This window comes from Rhododendron vialii, chromosome 10a (assembly GCF_030253575.1).
Source record: "Rhododendron vialii isolate Sample 1 chromosome 10a, ASM3025357v1".
NCBI lineage: Eukaryota > Viridiplantae > Streptophyta > Magnoliopsida > Ericales > Ericaceae > Rhododendron > Rhododendron vialii.
Window position 1 is genome coordinate 12,450,650 of NC_080566.1, and position 19,080 is coordinate 12,469,729.

At 36.5% G+C, this 19,080-nt stretch overlaps 1 protein-coding gene across 1 annotated transcript; it reads left to right on the top strand.

Moving 5' to 3' along the window:
• Positions 1-6,373: 6,373 nt before the first annotated feature.
• Positions 6,374-9,461, top strand: LOC131303493 (uncharacterized). The gene is made up of 4 exons (XM_058330383.1): positions 6,374-6,580; positions 6,662-6,725; positions 7,010-7,258; positions 7,951-9,461. The coding sequence occupies exons 1-4, from the start codon at positions 6,497-6,499 to the stop codon at positions 8,094-8,096; spliced, it is 543 nt and encodes a 180-aa protein (XP_058186366.1). The 5' UTR covers positions 6,374-6,496; the 3' UTR covers positions 8,097-9,461.
• Positions 9,462-19,080: the final 9,619 nt, after the last annotated feature.

The window sequence follows — 19,080 nt, forward strand, 5'->3', positions numbered from 1 at the left end:
AGCTCATTTGAATTGGAATCTAATATTACCGAAATTTGAATCCTATTAGGAATTATCCTAATCAATCATGGTAATTTGTGACTAATATTCCGGGAATTTGAATCTTATTAGGAGTTATCCTAATCAATCATAGTAGTCATGGAAAATTTAGAACTATTTATGGTAATCTATAAACCTAATGCCATAATCAGCGCCACCCCCCCCCCCCCCCCCCCCCCCCCACACACACACACACACACACTCTCTCTCTCTCTCCCCTAATGCCATAATCTGCCCCTCTCTCTCTCTCTCTCTCTCTTCAGGACACGTTATTCGATAGCTATTTTTTTTTTGAAGTAGCAAAAAATCCTATGTTCTCTACCTCTCAAATTCTACGTTCTTCACATTACGTTTCCTACCTCTGCTCTGAAACTAAAGTTTGAGGTGAGTTTATTTTTATTTACAATACCCTGCTTTGAACGGAAATTTTTTTTCTCCCTTTCATAGCCTATACCGTTCTTTTTTTTTTTTTTTTGTCTCAATTTCTGTTCATGGCTTTCTGAATGTGTTTTACAGAAAGTTGAAATGGTCAATAGATCTCCCAAAAATGGGCATTTGGGTTTGTGATAGTTTGATTAAGTAAATCGAAAAAAATTGTGTCGAACGGTTAGAAAAATATGGATGATGTATATTATTATGGAGTAGATTTTTCCTGTACTATACCGTTCTTTTCTTTACAATACCGTGCCTTGAACAGACACAATTTTTTCTCCCTTTTCTAGCCTATACCGTTCTTTTTCTTTGTGGCGATTTCCGTTCATGACTTTTTGAATACTGTGCCGAACGGCTAGAATAATACGGTGCCGAATGGTTAAAAAAATATGGAGTATAAGCTATTATGGAGTAGATTTTTCCTGGACTATACTGTTCTTTTCAGGCCTATAAGAGAAAATATTTTGAAACTATTTTTTTTAAATAACATAGAAGGAGGATTCGCAAAAAGTGACTGTGCCCTTGGTTGTTCTTCCTTCAAAGGTACAAAAATTCTTCCCCTTGCTTTTAGTTTCTTGGCCTTTTTTCCTTTGACCCTTTATTCAATTGTGAGATTTATATTTGTTGTCGGTGTATTTGTGAAAAATCCGAAGTGGGTTTATGTGGGTGCATCAGTTACTTACTTTCAAATCCTAACGAGGTGATTGGGTTTAATTTAATGTGTTTTTCATTGTTTTTTTTTTTGTGTCTCAGAGGTTTCTTTTTGTTATATTTTTTTTTCCTTTTTTATTTTTTGTTTCCAGGAATGAAGCTATGACTGAGCTGTGATGTGAAATTACTTGAGGTAATATCTTTGAAATTATTTTTTGGCATAATACGGGTTTGTTTATCTTACGGTTCATTTCTGACCCTATGCGACTATAGTTTGCAGGAATGAATCTGCGTACGTCCATATCTATTTGTGGTCACTGATAAAAAAGAGGTAAAGAAGTTTGTGCTTCATGATCTTCACTTATACAAACCATGGATGGTTCGTTTCTAAAACTTCCTTCAGACCCAACATTCTTTTTTTGTGACAGAAAAATGTCCACAATATCGTGTCGATAACATTACGCTGATTGTTACGATTATTTCTGCGTTTAGTGAAAACTGAAAATGACACCTTTTCGTAGATGAAATGAGGCCAGCATAACATTCTGGACACTTTCCTGAAAAATTAATAATTTGGACTTCGGAGTATGTTTCATCGGATGTCGCTTCTCTGATTGAGGTTTTGTTTGCACACTAAATTTGAGTTTCAATTTTTCGTCGTCTTTATGAACGATTTGTATATTGGTTGTATTGTCCAGGGACTGAGATATTGATGGAGATGTGTCTGGATATAGTTTTGTAACGACCCGGATTTTTGACCCAATTTTATTTAATACAAATTTATACTGTTAAATTTCTAATTCAATAATTAATTAGATTGAATAATTAAAATATATTATTATGTGTACAATTGATATTATTTGCACTATTGAATAAGATATGTATTTAAACTTTAGATATACAAGAAATCAGTGATTCATATTCATCTTTTATCTTTCCTATCTAAACCCTAAGTAGAACTCTATTCAAACTAACTCTCCACTTCTCTCTCTCATCCTATACATAAAAGCGTCCAGATACATTCTCACCATGTACATACATGCGTCCACATACATTAGAATTTAAAACCCCCCAAATGTGGCACTTGTCCCCTATCTTTTTATCATTATCAGTATCACTCTCCTTCCTCATTCCACCACTTCTACACTTATCATCTCACCTTCTCACCACCTTATTCTCTCTCATTATACATACCCACATGAATCTAAAAATTGAACACCAGTATATTATTTTACTTCCAATTCTATTGTTGAGTCTACAATAGAGAGAGAGAGAGAGAGTTGTGACCGTAGGTGTGTGCACACCGTGAGTTTTGTGGGCACACCGCCGCTGCGAGCCCTGTCGGAGTGCCGCCGGACGCTGCCTCGAGATTTCAGAACTACCACGGCGATCTACGGACACCGTACAACACTTATCCGACCTTAGAATCGCGTTTGAGGTAGTTTTTCGGAAACCCGAAACCTTTATCTGCATTTTAATGGAGTTACTTAGATTTAAAGTTTATTGAAGATGATGATCTGCTGTTAAATTGTTAATTTATTTTTAGTCCTGTTTATATTAAAATTCAGTCCGGTTGTGCTAGAATGATTAGTATTATACCCTGTGAAAATTTATGATCGTTTAACAAGTGTTTGATTGTGAAATTATTATTGATGATGCATTGTTGATTTGTATTTGAGTGGACGTTTACGTGTTTAATAAATTATTGGGGTAAATAAATGTTTATGAAATATACACAAGAATATTTTACTAGTAAAAAAATTTATTTAGATTGTAAACAAGAAATATTTTAGATTATATATTAGTTAATCTTTAACTCTAATAAATATTGACTAGAATAGCCTCGCATAATTTTGTTGTTATGAAAATCTCATATTAATATAGTTAGTAAATACTAAATTTAGCAATAAGTATTTTTCAATAAAAAAAAAATTAGTTTGTAAAATCTATGAATAATATGACAGTTAAAGAAAATGTTTAAATAGTAGAAATGTTTTATAAAATTTCTAAACAAGAGAAATATTCTTAATTTTAAGTGAAGTAATTAATTGTTTGACTGAATATTATTTTGTTACTCGCATGATTAATTCTATGACAGGATTAATTTTATCGCATGGTTATGTGTTGTTAGTACTTTTAGTTGAAATGTTGAACCGTGTGATATTTTGTTGTGGCTTTAGATTGGACAAATATGTTCCCTGGGTGGTTACGAGTAGTGACTCATGTAGACGATGTTAAGTAAATGGAAATTGATAAAGTGTTGGAAGTGTGATTGTGTGGATTGTGATTTGGGCCATGGTGATGGCAAGGGTAACCTATGGGGCCCTGTGTTGAAATGGGTTACCTGAGGGGCCCAGTGTTGTGACGCTAACGTATGATACGTCATGGGAAGTTACTCTTCGAGGAAGAGAATGGGTCCCATGAGACGGTTATAATTAGTGAGACGTTAATGTATGATACGTCATGGGAAGTTTCTCTTGGAGAAAGAGAATGGGTCCCATGAGACGGTTATAGTTAGCGTGGGGTAGTGGATGTCCGACCCTAATGTACGATACGTCATGGGATGACTCAATCCTCCTGTTATGGTCTTAAGTGAGAACATACTCGGTACATAACTTAGATGCGCTCACCTAGGACCCTGGTGCAGGACAAGCAAGAGGAAGGGTGGACCCATGAGACGATTGTAGTTAGTGGATGTGGGAGGAAAGGATCTCGCGGAGAGAATCCTTAGATTACATGTAAGATGATGGATAGTAAAGAAAAAGATGATGTGTTATTATTTTGTACCTTCGGTGTATTATGAATTATTATATCGTTGATCTGCATATTGTGGTATTGGGTTTTAGAATTTCTACTTGGTGAATTATCACTCAGGATACGTTTGTATCCTGGCAAATCGTTTGCTTCGGCGTTCAATTTGCCAGAGTGTGCAGGATTCCACAGTGGAGCAGTTGATACAGGTGGGACCCCTTGGAACGGAGTCTGGGCCAATGTTGCTTGGAATTCGTGTCAAAACTAGAGTCGATCTGGAGTTGCTTTGTTAAATAAATGTACATAGATTTTTTGTATTATTTTGAAATTGTAATTTTTGTATAAGGATAAATAGGGGCCTAATAGTTTGTAAAATTCAGTGTATTTTAGGGTTAATGCTTCCGAAATCCCTTGTGAAATCGGGGCGTTACAAGTTTCATGGAAATGATGGTCATAGGTTTATTTACTTCTTTAAGGTTTGTATAGGAATAACAAAACGTCTTTGTAGCTCCTCGGTTCTTGGAGGTTTAGGGGAACCACTGTTTTAGTGGTATTCTGAGAGTAGCCACTTTGTGCATATATTGCCAAAGGTTAGATCTGTCTCCAATCATCCCCCGCCCATACCCCCAATGATTGGGGACTAGATGAGTTATGTTATGTTGTTGTTGTTGTTGTATAGGAATAACTTTCAGTTAAGCCATTAGCCTGTTATGTTCTCAAACTTGGTGTCTTTGGTCGATATACTTGCCATTGAGTGACTGACAATTTTCTTACATAATGCGGTTTAACATGAAATTGACTACTTCGAAATTAATTGCTTGCTTTGGTGGAGTACATAGGGATGACAGTTGCAAGACTGCGCGAGCATGGAGGCTGAACTTCGGGGGGTTAGCCTAAGACTTGGATACATTTGGGGACAAGAATCGACTTAAGTAAAAATAGGGGGTTGAAAGAGGTGAATCTCATCAAAGAAAACTAGCTTCATAGCAATCTGATCGAGGAATGCAAGATCTTCCTGTCTTTGATGTTTTTGTTTTGGATATTTCCTCTTATGGTCATGTTTTGTGTGTTGTATTGCTTTGGTGGTTGGCTTCAATCAAAATGGAAGTGAAAGTGACTGAATGCACAATATGAATTCATGTAGAAATCCAATCTGATTGTAATACATTCCTATCTTAAATAGTAAATACTCTAAATTTGTAGGTAGTGTTGTTGGCACGAGTAATTGGTTTATCTTTGTGGTGATAAAATTATGTTGTTATGTGCCTTTGGGCACAAGCAGTTTGTTTACACATAACTAAGGTCTCTCGAATATGTATGGATTATTATTTTTTGCATAATTGAATTCGTTGGGTAGTGAATGATATATTGTACGTGAGTTTAGTGCTTATTTGCGTGTGTCGATCGTTCGACCCGTGCCTTCAGGCATGGGCATGCACTAAAAATACTCCTTCTGGTGACGAATACCACCACAAAGTTGCAGTTGAAAATTTGGTATTGGGTTTGAGTATCCTTTATTTTGGTGGAAAACTCAATTCGGTATGGGTTTGGAAAACTGATTTTTAGGAGTTTTTACTCAAATTTTGAATTTGAGTGAGGGTTTGGGTAAGGGCTGGATATGCTATTAGCCCATCACTTAAAGCCCACCTAAACATCTAAAACAAGAACTCTTCTTGCAAAGCACAAGCCTCCCGTTGTCAAACAATTGAGTACTTTCCACTTGATTTACACAGGGTCTACACTCTACATGTAAATCTATTAGTAAAAATGAGAGCATAGAAAATTCTCCTAAAAAAAAGAAAAAAGAAAAAAAAAAGAATTAGAACAAGAGTAAAACGGGAGAGCAAAAACTATCCTCTTTTTATTGTTTCATACCTTCCACTAGCTCTCTTTTTCACACATGGAAGAGTAATGTGGTAAATTTACAAAAATAAAAAGAAGAAAGGAATGCGAACTGTAGAAAGGGAAGCGTGAAAATCATTTCCCGAGTTTTCCATTTTGGTTTTCTCAAATTTTCAGCATTTAGGTGTTTGGTGACTTTGTTCCCCCCTCCTAAAATGCATTTTCATTTTTTTGAGTTTAGAGAAAAAAATGCAAGAAGTTGGGGAAAATTAGTTTTTTGACTTCTCACCATTTTAGTCAATATAAAAGACGTACATAATGCATTTTGTACTTATTTTTCAAACACTATTCTCATTGCAAATTCTATCCTGAACATATCTCTCAAACATTTTACGAATTCGTAATACATTTTGCACATAATCTACAAGGGGAATGCTACGTACAAAGAAAATTTACCCCGAAAGTACCCCGAAAACAGTAATCAATGGTTGAGAATCACTTTGATGATTGGGTCACACACATCAAAGTGAATTTCAACCGTTGATTGCTATTTTCGAGATACTTTCGAAGTAAATTTTCTTTGTCCCTAACATTTGTTGAATCTACTAAACTATTTTTAACTGATAAAAGAAGAAAAGAATGCGAACAATCGAGAAGAAAGCGTCAAAATCAATTCTCAATTAATGTGACCCGGCTGGCTTGCTGCAGATGCAAACGAAAAGCCTCCAAAAACAAAGCGATAATTTGAACAGACGATGGGATTAGTCTTTCTCGCAACAATATGCAGAAGGAAGAGAAACGTCGAAAGTTTCACCAGTCCCTCCTCAACCTTCTCTATCCTCCCCCACCCTCCCCTCATCTCCAAGTACTCTTTCTCTCTCCCTCTCTCTCTCTCTCTCTGATTTCGTTTTCTTGTAAGTTCTCATGGTATGAAGAAAAAACGCAGGATAGAGATGAGGAACAACCCATCAACATTTTGCAGAATTGCTTGGATACAGATCTCATTTCAGGTACCTTTTCTAGTGAATTCAATTGTAGATAAACCGCTCCTTAGAACGAGCCGAGCGAGCCGAGCAGCTAGTTGTTCAAGCTTGATTTAAAAACTTAATGAGCTCCAGAACATGACCCATCTCGCACAGGCTCCTAACGAACGAATACGAGTTCAGACTCGAGTGGATTGGTTCGTTTATCTGCCCTATTAAAACTACCGGGGCTATCTTAGTGGCTAGGACATGGGACATATCCTTGAGAAATTAGGGTTTGGATTAATTTTGATATTTTTTCGGGGGTGCAGATGAATTTGGGAAGAGTGGCTGCTCCTCGTCAAGCGATGACGGAGGTGAATGTGGGCCTCAGAAGCTGACTAGGGCGCAGAGGAAGCGGATTCGGAAGAAGAAGGTTAGAGAAGCGGCTTCACATCGCAGGAAATTAATTGGGCCTCTTTTACCTGGCGATGATGATGGTTCTGGGGATCTTAGCAATGAGTCTCAAGGTGTTGTTCGAAATGCCACTGAGAAATCAGACATTGGAAGCGCCATGCCTGGTACTGTTTCCATGTCAGGCCTTGAAGTTCATATCTTGATTTGGATACATGGAATACAGTTTTATGGTTTGGTAAAATCATATGCTAAATTAGGCAATGGATTATGCTTAAAAGGTTAATTTAACAGATCAATGATGCCTTTTTATGTATGTTGAAGTGCCACTGCCAAGCCATTTTACATGGAACATGTCACTCGGTTTGGAAAATATTTTCCTCTGTGATATTGGTAACAAGCTAAATCGTTGTATGAATGACAGAAATGAATACAGTTTACCAAGAACATATGCATGTGGAGTATGCCATTTCTGTTTGAGTAGAAGAATTCTAACTATCATTGGTTGTAACTTATTGGACAACCGCACATGCTTGGTAGTAACATTGCCTGAAACGTGGGGTACCACTGGTTCAATACAACCTTGAGGTTATGAGGGCAACTAGGTTGCATAAAAATTACCAAATGTGAGGTCTTACCAAATTTACCCTCCCATATTCTTCATAATGAGGGCTAAACTTAGTGTTCTTTAGTTTTTTCTGAAACATTGCCTGAAAGGGAAAGAGCTTTCTAACATTAAGGAGGTAATGTCTAAACTAGTTATGTCGTTAATTGAGTCCCACACTCCCACCATTTCGGATTCGTATGATTGTTCTATTTGCTGAAGGCTCCCATTGTTTTTTGTAAAATTGTTGCTTAGGAGAGCGAGCTGGTTGCACGAACCAGAACAAGAGGAAGCATAGAAGGATGGCTAAAAAGCAGGCCAGAGAGAGGTCCGCATTGTCTACTTCAGAAAATTTCCATCAAGATTGTGGCCCTTGCAGTAACAATGATAGATTGACCTGAGAATCGTAGGGGCATCATTGTGGTAGGTGAGGTTCGCAGTCATGCAGATTCCTGCAGATAGGTTCTAGTTTGTTGAATTAGTGTTGGAGCTCTCTAAGTGGCTTCTGTAGATTTATAAACTTGTATTTCTTCTTTTCCCCTAATCAGTGGAGATATATTGATGGCGTGAGAAGCATTGGTACCACTGTGACCAAAAAACAAGAAAAATACGGAGATATGATACGTAAGTTGGTTCAAGAGTTTTGAAGATTATTTTTTCCCTTTGAAAATTGTGTGAAATGTTATCATGTTCAGGCCGCTGTCTTGAGGTGTTTTCATCGCAAGTAGTTTCAGTAAAGAGAGAAAACGCATCTTATAATTCTACAAAGATTGTGTTTATATTATTTACTATTTAGTAAAAGCCTACGAGTGGAGAAACTCTTCAAATAGAAGTGTTGTCCTGTTTAGGGAAGTGATATTCACGGTCCCATATAACCTCTGGCTATCTCCTTGTGAGAGAGGAGATAGCGAAAAATGACTATAGATATAATCTTTTATCTTATCGATCTATTTATTATGAAAATAAGAGGGACCCATATATTTATGGATCACCATTCGAAACAAATAAGAATCTAAAACTTTATTTTCATTATGATTTTTTTTTATTTGTTGATATCCTAGACGGAGTATTTTTGGTACCTATCTATGATTTACTAGAAGAGTTTGTCCCTGATTATACTCTAAGAAAAACTAAAATTATAGATATGAAAGAAACTCCGTATAAAAGAAGTACGGACCGATGATATTTCAATTGGGAGATTATCAATTTATCTTTTTAAAAGGAACTCTATATTTAGGCCTAGATCAACGGAGATATTCCTATCGATATAGAAGAGTATCAAATATTTTATTTGATTAGACATCTAGGGGTAAAGCACTATTTCGGTGCAGGCCGTGAGAGCGATACCAAATTGAGGCAAACTGTGAATGCTAGATATGACCTCAAAATACCAAGGGGTCAAGGTCGGCCAGTGAGAAGATGGGGGATAACTTTCATCGTCGAGAGAGAAACAGCTCGGTTCACCAGCTAAGGCCCCTAAATGACCGCTTAGTGATAAAGGAGGTAGGGGTGCAGAGACAGCTAGGAGGTGTGCCTAAAAGCAGCCACCCTTGAAAGAGTGCGTAATAGCTCACTGATCGAGCGCTCTTGCGCCAAAGATGAACGGGGCTAAGCGATCTGCCAAAGCTGTGGGATGTAAAAATACATCGGTAGGGGAGCATTCCGCCTTAGAGGGAAGCATCCGTGCGAGCAGTGGTGGACGAAGAGGAAGCGAGAATGTCGGCTTGAGTAATGTAAACATTGGTGAGAATCCAATGCCCCGAAAACCTAAGGGTTCCTTGGCAACCTCTGGCTATCTTCTTGTGAGAGAGGAAACATGACGAATATGAGACACTAACAAGGGAACTGAGATATCATGTGCTCAGTTTATTACCAAACCATGTGCTTATTCATGCACCCATGGCCCAATCAAACTGAGCTAAGAGGGAATTTAAACAAGGACTCTAAACCTCATAAAGATTGGTTTTAATTCCAATTTACGCATTGCTTACGTATTGTTTACATCTTACAGGTGGAAAAATGTACGCACTTTATTCTCACGAAATATCTACCTGGAAGTCGTGCTTGATTTGTTTAGTTCGGTGTTTATAATTAGAGGCGAAATACTGTCAGAGCCTCAGATGTAGTCAATGAAACTAATGGCCAAGAAAACTGAGTACTCTTCACAGAGATAGAACCCAAAAGCATAAACAGATGCACACTGAGCCACCCAGGTTCAAGCAGCTCCATGCATTGGCAATGCTACTGGATAATGCAACGGTTTCCTTGGACAAGTCAATGGAATTAAGTGGATAGACTGATTCTAAGATACAAGGGGGAGTCTCTCATTTCAGTTCAAGATCAATTTGATCATCTCTTGGTATGAAAAATGTGCAAGTCACGCAGGGAAGATACATGTATCAGTGGCGAAGTAAAGTCTACCACTAGGTATAACTCTATGCATCTTCTGACCTTTTCACACAGGAGCATGATACATAGAGCTCTTGATTGTAAGCATTGGGAGTCTAATAGGGCAGCAACTGATTGTTCCTTTTCCTAAAGAGAATCATGCCCCTTCTCTCCTTATAGCCAGTATCTTTATCAATGTGTCATTGTTCTCTCTTCAATATATACTGCCTTTTTGGTTCATTTGAAGTGATCTCAGAGCATCTCAAACATTGTATTACTTTCAAGTTAGGTTTATATTGTACCAAACAAGAATCCTTCTTAGGTTTTTTAATAATACTAAAGAAAAGAACTTTTCTAACCAGAAAGAGGATTTCTCTGCGCATCTCTCTTTTTTTTTTTTTTGTTTAAACCGAAAGATTGATTTTTTAAAGGCAAAGGAGCAGTTCCTGTGTTTGATCTCTCATAATACACCATAGGGTCAAGAGGTTGGGAGTCCTAACTCTAACCTCTGCCCCCTTTTGCCCTGTCATCCTTGAGCTAACATTTAATCAAAACAGTTAGCGGGTTAGCTCTAGTGGTAGAAAGGATAGGGGTAAACGTCTTACAAGATAACTCTTTAGTTCAACTGTCACAAAGAGCATAGTTCTGGAGGTGTCTTTACTCTTTAGTTCAACTCTTTAGTCAACACCCATGTTCGCAAGTTCAACTCTTTAGATCAACGCCCTTGTTTGCAAGTCTGTAAGACTTGGGTCTTGGCTGTTTCCAAGGACAGGAAAGTTGAAAGTTGAAGCTTAACACTGATGTTAGCAGCCATGGAAACTCGGGAGATGCTGGTTATGGAGGCGTTTTTAGAGAGGAAAGAGGCCATTGGATCTTGGGCTTCTTTGGGAGACTTGAAGACTGTACAAGCCTAGAAGCGGAGCTATGGGGTATCTTCAAAGGCCTTGAGCTGATTCAGAACCAAGGAATGGAGCTGATGGAGGTGGAATCAGATTCGACTTCTGCTATTGCGCTGACCACGGAAGATCCACCCGAGCATTCCCCTTAAATCATTCTGATAAAAGAGTGCAAAGCCCTCCTAGAGGCTATGGGTTGCACGCTAAGGCACATATTGAAAGAAGGCAACAAGATTGCGGACAGACTTGCGAACATGGGCATTAACCAAGAGCACAAGATGGATTCTCATATCATCCCTCCTGATGATCTCATTCCCCTCCTTGAGGTGGATCTGAGGGGAGTGGCTTTCGAGAGATTTTAGTTTGTCTTTCATTTTTCTATGTACCAAAAAAACAAAGAGCATAGTTCTTCGAGTTAGACAACGTTGTGATTTTCCAAATTGTAGCATAAATGACATGCCTTTGATAGACTCTCGTGCCAAGGTGAGCAACTTGACCTGGACATACCTTATTGCTAGTAAATCAAAGGGGGAAAAAAAAAAGCTATAGCAAACATTCCAATTTCGTTGCTATATTCCCTCTTTTGGGATGGTTGCCCTTCCGTTGTTATTCATTTGTTATCAACGAATATCATCCTATCGATTGACCAAAAAAAATTCCAATTTCGAAAACAAAAAATGGGTAAGTCGCATGAGGGCACGCTCGGAGCACAAATTAAGCAAGCAATTTGAAATGGCTTTTGGGGTCGACCGGGTTTTTCGAGAATTGGAAAACATTACAGAAGTTTTGTTTTTTTTTTTTGCCAACTAATAATAGATGATATTATAACTCCAACCAAAGATTACATCAACATGAAAACTTGTCCTTAGACTAAAGACCAAGTAACCAAGACGGCGGGGATTCATCCTACGGACGATACCCCAAACCAATTAAATCTTTTCCTATAGAAATACTAAGAAGAAACAATCCAAAGTAATCCAACTGGAAGAAACACAATCAAGAGAAAAACTCACAGCAAGAAATCAGAGAAAAAACTTCCACAAAAAGAAGAAGAAAAAGCAAAGGATCACAAACCAACAAGAAAATGAAAAAAAAAAACCCTTACCTTCATCATCCACCAACATAGATCTCTAACTCCGGCTACCCAATCATGCACAAAAGCTCCACACCTACAGCTGCACATTTGAACCGCACCATCATAGACGAGTCACCGACGAAAGACGAATATGATGGAGGAGGTCCGGCGGTAGAGTAACCGGGGAGGCCAAGGCATTGGGAGGCGTGAGCGGAGGATGAGGATGGAGAGTGATGAAAAGAGAAAAAAAACTCCATAGGGGAGATCCTCCCCCCACTCTAGGGTGGAAACCCTAGGGGGAGGGAGGGGAAGGGAGAAACAAAGAGGTGCGATGGCTAAGGTTAGAGAGAGAGAGAAGGAAATTAAAATAAATCATGCTTGTTATCGCTAAACTATTTTTAATTCTCACTGGCCCAACTTTAAAATAAGAGAAAGAAATTAAGCAATCGGGAAACTGTGAATTACTAGTAGGGGCCGGTAGTGAAAAATTTGTAGATTTTTATTTGTGATCGAGAAGTTGTTAGGTGTTTCCGGTAGTAAACAAGTTGTTGATGGTTTGTGAGTAGAGTTATTGTAGGAAAAACAGTGTTTGTTGACAACTTTTTTGTTAATAAAAATGAGATAGTAAAATGCTGAAATTTTTTTTTTTGTGAAAACAAAATGATAAAAAATACGTTAAATTTTTAGTGATTTTTGTTAGAAAAAACGGGGCCTGAGTGTTAGGAACAGTAGATCTACGTATGCAAAGTGTAAAAATTTGAAAACTTCTTTTTTCCCTCAAATTCTATTTTACTTCTCTCTAAACTAAAAGAAAAGGATGAGGCTGGTGAGGTTTTATCCCTTACCTGACACAAGGAGTACAGGACGCCTAGCTTCCAATCCATTTTGGAAGATTGAAAACTTCGGACGTAAAATATTTTTCGGTAAAATGTTTTACCTATTTTTTGGTGTTTGATTGTGTAAAAAATTAGAAAAACATTTTACATGTAAAACATTTTCCATCAATTGGATGAAAATGACTTACCCTTAAATCTGCCGTAAGCTATTTTCCGAAATGAACCTGATGTTTTCTACTGCAATTCTCATTTCTCTACTGTTTAAGCCCCCCCTCTTTCTCTCTTTACATTATTTTGTTGATTTCTGAAAATATTTTCAAGTGCCAACCAAACACCGGAAAATAAAAGTTTAAAGTTTGTTTTCTGAAAAAATATTTTATATGAAAAATATTTTACATTGTAAAACATTTTATATCGAAACAAACGGAGCCGTCATTAGCATTTTTTTTAGGAAGCTGATTTTCGCACTCCAAAAAAAGCCTCAGACGCTTCATCTTTTATCTTCATTAGGCAAACTTTCTGAATTACCCTCTCAATCTAAAACTTTTCTGTGGAAAAGTTCTTTCTTTTTCTTGGAAGAGTTCTTTATAGGTTTTCACGCTCCACAAAACACCTCAAACGCTCCACCTTTTTACATACTTTAAGAAACTTTTCCGGAGAAAAGTTTTAGATTGAGAGGGTAATTTAAAAAGTTTGTCTAATATATGAAGACAAAAGGTGGAGCGCGTTAGACTTTTTTTGGAGCATGAAAACCATTTTCCTTTTTTTTTAATCATAAATTTCAATATTAGTTCAACAATCAAGTCGATTCAGTTGAATAACAGCGATAAGTTGGGAAAAAAATTAAAAGAACCAACACAACGGTAAATTTAAAGAATCTTTCTACGAAAACCGACTAGATGTGCACCGATTTGGCATGGCATGCGGGACCCATTTTCGGTTTTCGCATAAATGATTTGAACTGTTCATTAGTCTTGAAATATATTCTTGGCTATCGTTGAAAAAAATTAGCTCAATCGAACAATCGAATAACTGAAAGTGTTTGATCCAACATCCCAAATTTTCATTCAGAAGACATTCAATATCTAGGATCTTGTATTTCTAAATAAAAAATTGGCATATCGAATCAAGCCATTATAGTTATTTGATTGAGCTGAATTTTTATGTGGTGACTTAAAAAGAAAATTAGTCATAAGAACGGTAAAATAGTTCTCATTTAAGGTCCTTCAACTTTTTGGGTTGTTGAGTCATAAAGCCAAAATATGTTTTTATGAACCAAACTACCATAGGGTAGGGTATCCTATGGTTGTAGGGTACTCTCGGGCTTAGGCACTTTCATAGAGTTTTATGGTACACTTTCTTATTATAAGGTTTTAGTGTTTTAGGCACTTTCATAGGGTACCATAGAGTTTTAGACACTTTCACTAATTTTCAGTTATTAGTAAACTATCACTAGTTTTGCAGAAATGTTATTTTAGTAATCATGCAGTATTCTTGTCCTTATATTTAATTGCAAAAGGTGCATGACATTAAACTCAAAAAATGTAAATATAGAATTTTTGGCTCCCTTATTTTAAAATTGATGAACGGTTCAGATCATTTATGCAAAACTTGGAAGTGATCCCGGCGTGCCAATATGTACACCATTGGTGCACACCTCGTTGGATCAACTATGATTTTGGTAAGTTTGAGGGTTTAAGAGCATCTCCAATTCTTACCCTTTTCTTCACCCAAATTCGAGTAGAAATTTGAGTCAAAAGCTTAATTTGGATAAGGCATCTCCAATACTAAACCCATATTTGTACCCAAATCTATTCTTGAATGACACATTTATAATTAATGAGTGACAAACGTGTGAGACGTTAGTAAGAGTCCCACATCGACTAGGTAATGAAAGTGGATGTGGAATTTAAATAATTGCGAGCAGTTACTGTATAACTTAAGGTGTAGGGCGGGTCCCGCGAGGAGACATGCTTGGGTGGGCCTAACAAGTGAGGAGTTTGAGATGCTTGTTATGCTTGGGCAGGTCCCACATGCGACTAAGTTTAGTAATGAAAATGGATGTGGAATTTAAACGATTGTGATGTATAACTTGAGGTTAATCTTTTGAGCCATGTGATTAGGTTAAGAGTTAAGCAGATCAGCTAGTGCAGGTTGTGCCATGTGATTAGGTTAAGAGTTAAGCAGGTCAGCTAGCGCAGGTTGTGACAAAACGTATAATTAATGAGAGTGAAAATAGGCTTTGAAAAGAATGAATATGGATTTGAGTTTTCCCAAATTTGGGTAAGAAAATGGATAGAACTCAAAATGAGTAGGCAAATGAGTATAAATTTGAAGATGGATTTTTAAACTTTTTACTCAAATTTTGGATATGGGTAATAAAATTGGTAAAGATTGGAGATGCTCTAAGGGTATCCACAATACTATAATCAAAAATTGATAACTAAAAGTTGCCACATTAGCTTTTGATTATTCATTTATGAGATTGCTAAGGTTAGCAATGTAGATGTCTACAATGGCATAATCAAAATTGAATAACCAAAATTTGTCACATCATCTTTTCAAACTACAAAAAACTGTGAATAGTAGAAAATAGTTTTGAAATTAATAAAAACTATTTACTAGAAATAGAATTTAGTTTTTGAAACTTTTTTTTTTTTGAAAAAAAAAATTGTTTTCTAAAAAAAAACATCTTTTTAGTAAAATATTTCTTTTTTGAAAATATTGTTCGAAAAGAAAGAGAGTGTAACGACCTTGATTTTTGGTAAATAAAAATTTCGTTAAATATTTAAATTTTATTTTAACTACCTGGAATTTGCTTTTAAAATTCTTTTTTAATCTCTAATAATTCGTCATGATTAGATTTGAGATTTATAAACTTATATCTTTTCGTCCCGGACAATTTAGTCATTTTCTAAAAGCAAGTATGCTTATAGAAGCACTTGTATATTTTCATAGTGAATAAAATAAAATCTTTAAATTATATTTCTTGGCTAGAAATCATACATGGCAAGTAGAATTAATTTCTAACCGATTAGTTGGAGGAACCGAACTACCACTTCTCCTAGTTACAATCTCCTAACCCTAGATGAACCTTTTTGACCATCTTTGAGCTTTGTGAATCCCTCCCAACCCTAATTGAACCTTTTAGATCTAGGGAGGTAATCATTATACCTCATGACTATTCATTTCAACCTTACTCATCATCATTGTTCCTCTACCTATTGGATAATAGTTGCTAGGGAAATTTTTATCCCTTGAATAATAGAAACTAGACTTGCCAATGTGTATATAAATTTGACAAGAGAAATCATTAGAACCCTTCAATCATTTTGCTTTTTGAAAGAAGCAAACTTATCTTTGCCATGTATGCCAACCTAAGATTTATAGCCCTAAACCTAAATTGCCCACCAAAGTTACTTTCTTAGATTCTCTAAGTACATGTGTATGCATATATATATATATATATATATATATACCTCATAGCCTATTATAAACATGTCTATATGACCATATATGCACTTTCTAGGAAAATACTACCCAAGGGACAATGTTTTTGTCATTGGAAGCCTTACCCCTCATCATCTCCTCTTCCATAGACCTAATCGGACTACTTAGTACTTTAGTGTACTTATATATATACATAGGCATAGATATATATACACACCTAGTACTCGATCGAGAGAGAGAGAGAGAGAGAGAGAGAGAGAGGGAGAGGTGTGAGTGTGTTTTGCTCACCCTAACAAGCTATCTCTTAGCCAACCCTGCACTCAAGCCTTATAGGAGTACTTATTTTTGGCTTCCTTAATCATAACCATATCTAATCATCTTCTTCTTTCTTACAAGCAAACCATCGTAGAACAAGACAAGACCCAAAAACCCTTCATAATAACCTAAGTTATGGCATAAAATGGAAAAGATAAGTCATGGCATGCTTGAAAGGTGAGATGTGACAACACAATAGAACAAAAAAATGAAAGAAATGAGGGGGGGGGGGGGGCGGGGGCCGGCCAAAGAGAGGGAGAGGGAGCCAAATTTTTGCTATAAATAGGACCCTCTCATGCCATTCAACTCACACCTTCAAACCCTCCAACTTCTCTCAAGAAATCCTTGTGTTCTTACTTTATTCTTTCTTGTTCTTGGTCTTTTTGAGTTTCTTCTTGAGTTCTCCAAGAAACTTATCCTAGGCCGCCACTAAACCACCATTCGACCACCCTTTCGATCCAAAAATTTTAGTAGTTTAGCAAGAACTAGTTTCGAGAGAAACCTTTCTCTTTCGAAGCTACTAGAAGCTTACTGTAGGAAGTCACTCTGTCTGATAGTCGACTTACTTTTTCGTAGCCGCCCTACTGCCAAGAAGAACAATAAAATACTTATAACCGCTTGCTCTAAGTATAAAGTTTAGTTATATATAGATTATCCTTATACTCTAACTCTAAGTTATATGTAGATTATCCTTACTCACTTCTCTAAGTATAAATAAAAGTTGTATATTATTTGTACGTTTGAAATGCATGTTAGTTAATAAATTTATTTTTGCTGATAGAGGTATGAACATGTGGAATAACCGACTTTTACTCCAATAAAAATATGTTATTTTGAACTTCCCACAAAGTAGGAAAGAACAGATTTTGAAAGATAAGAATTTATGGCTTGATTGAAAGTATTCGTATTTTGATCTTTATGATAGTTATGAGCATGCATACGTGATTACTAGGATTAATTGTCTTGATATGTACGATTAAGCATAAGTGGTCTTCACTCCAAAAGCGTCCATACATGAGGCGTTATGCTTTAAGTAATGATTTAAGCATGATTAATAATATAGAGTTGGATGATCTTGCTAGTTTAGTTTCAAGATTACAATGAATGATTTATGTTTACTTACGTAAAAAGTCCTACCGCGGAGTCTTTACTTGAAAACGAGACACAGAAATTGAGAAAGTAGAAACATGATACCTAGGGTGTGTTAAAGACAATGTGTGGTTTTGAAACTGTACTATGGCCGGATTTGCCCATTGTGTGGTGTATGTGTGTGTGCCAATGGGAACCCGGGATGACAGAACCATTATGAAGATACTCGGGAGATCGGAACGGCAGAACCGAGGTTGAGTGTGTAGCTTGGTTATCCGCGGAGAGAAGCCAATGCAAAGTTTTGTGTGCCAATGGAAACCTGGAGCGGCGGAACCATTGTGAGGATATTCGGGAGACCGAAACAGCGGAACCGAGGTTGGGTGTGTTAAAAATGATTATGAAAATGTTGATTTGGTAAATGAAAACGAAACACGATCTACGATGAGTCGCGTAGGAGAAACTCAGAAAATCATAGACACCAACGTTCGTTTGAATAGTGAATGTGGATGTGTCATTGTTAACATTTTGTTAGATATGCTTATACTATGTGGATCGTTAATTTTATGATCTATTGATTGTAAGTTAATGGTTAGTGGGTATAAATTATTCTATGGAGCTCCTGTAGCTTATGGTGTTACCTTTGTGACCCTGACATGTTATACTGGTGGCGACACTGGTATAATGTGTCAGACTTTGTAGATGATCAGGGTGAGCTGTACACCTTGGAGGCTTTTGGAGCCGAGGAGCTGGCTAGGATGGAAGAGTATGCGGAACTATAGATAGGAACCATAGTTTCCTCCCTTTGTGTAATAAATGTACTCTTATGAGAGTTATGCTGTAATAATGATCCAGACTCCATTTAGATTTTCAATAAAATGTCTATTTAACGTACCCAAAATTAGGGCGTTACAGAGAGAGAGAGAGAGAGAGAGAGAGAGAGAGAGAGAGAGAGGAAAATGGAAGAGAGATAGAACATTTTTGTATACTGATTAGGGAATTTGATTGAGAATATGTAGGGTCTATTAAATTTGGTTATTGTCAACAGATTGCTAGTTTTAGTTATTTAAAATCCAAAATTTGATTATTTATAAGGAGGTTGTTAAGTTTGATTATACCATTGTGAACTATATTTTACACCAACATTATTACTCCATCCGTTCGAATTTAATAGTTTTTTTTTGGAGTTCGTATTATTTTTCAATTAATTATATATTTTAATTTATAATGTTTTATATGATTTTGAAAATATTATATTATAAAACTAATCAAAATCTATCAAACACGATCTATATCCGTTATGAAATTTATTACAAATTTAAAAATATAATTCATTTTT

Excerpts from the sequence above, each read along its gene's own strand:
- LOC131303493 (XM_058330383.1), top strand. The coding sequence starts at position 6,497 with ATGCAGAAGGAAGAGAAACGTCGAAAGTTTCACCAGTCCCTCCTCAAC. Across the intron at positions 6,581-6,661 it reads CACCCTCCCCTCATCTCCAA|GATAGAGATGAGGAACAACC; the intron begins GTACTCTTTCTC and ends GAAAAAACGCAG. Across the intron at positions 6,726-7,009 it reads GGATACAGATCTCATTTCAG|ATGAATTTGGGAAGAGTGGC; the intron begins GTACCTTTTCTA and ends TCGGGGGTGCAG.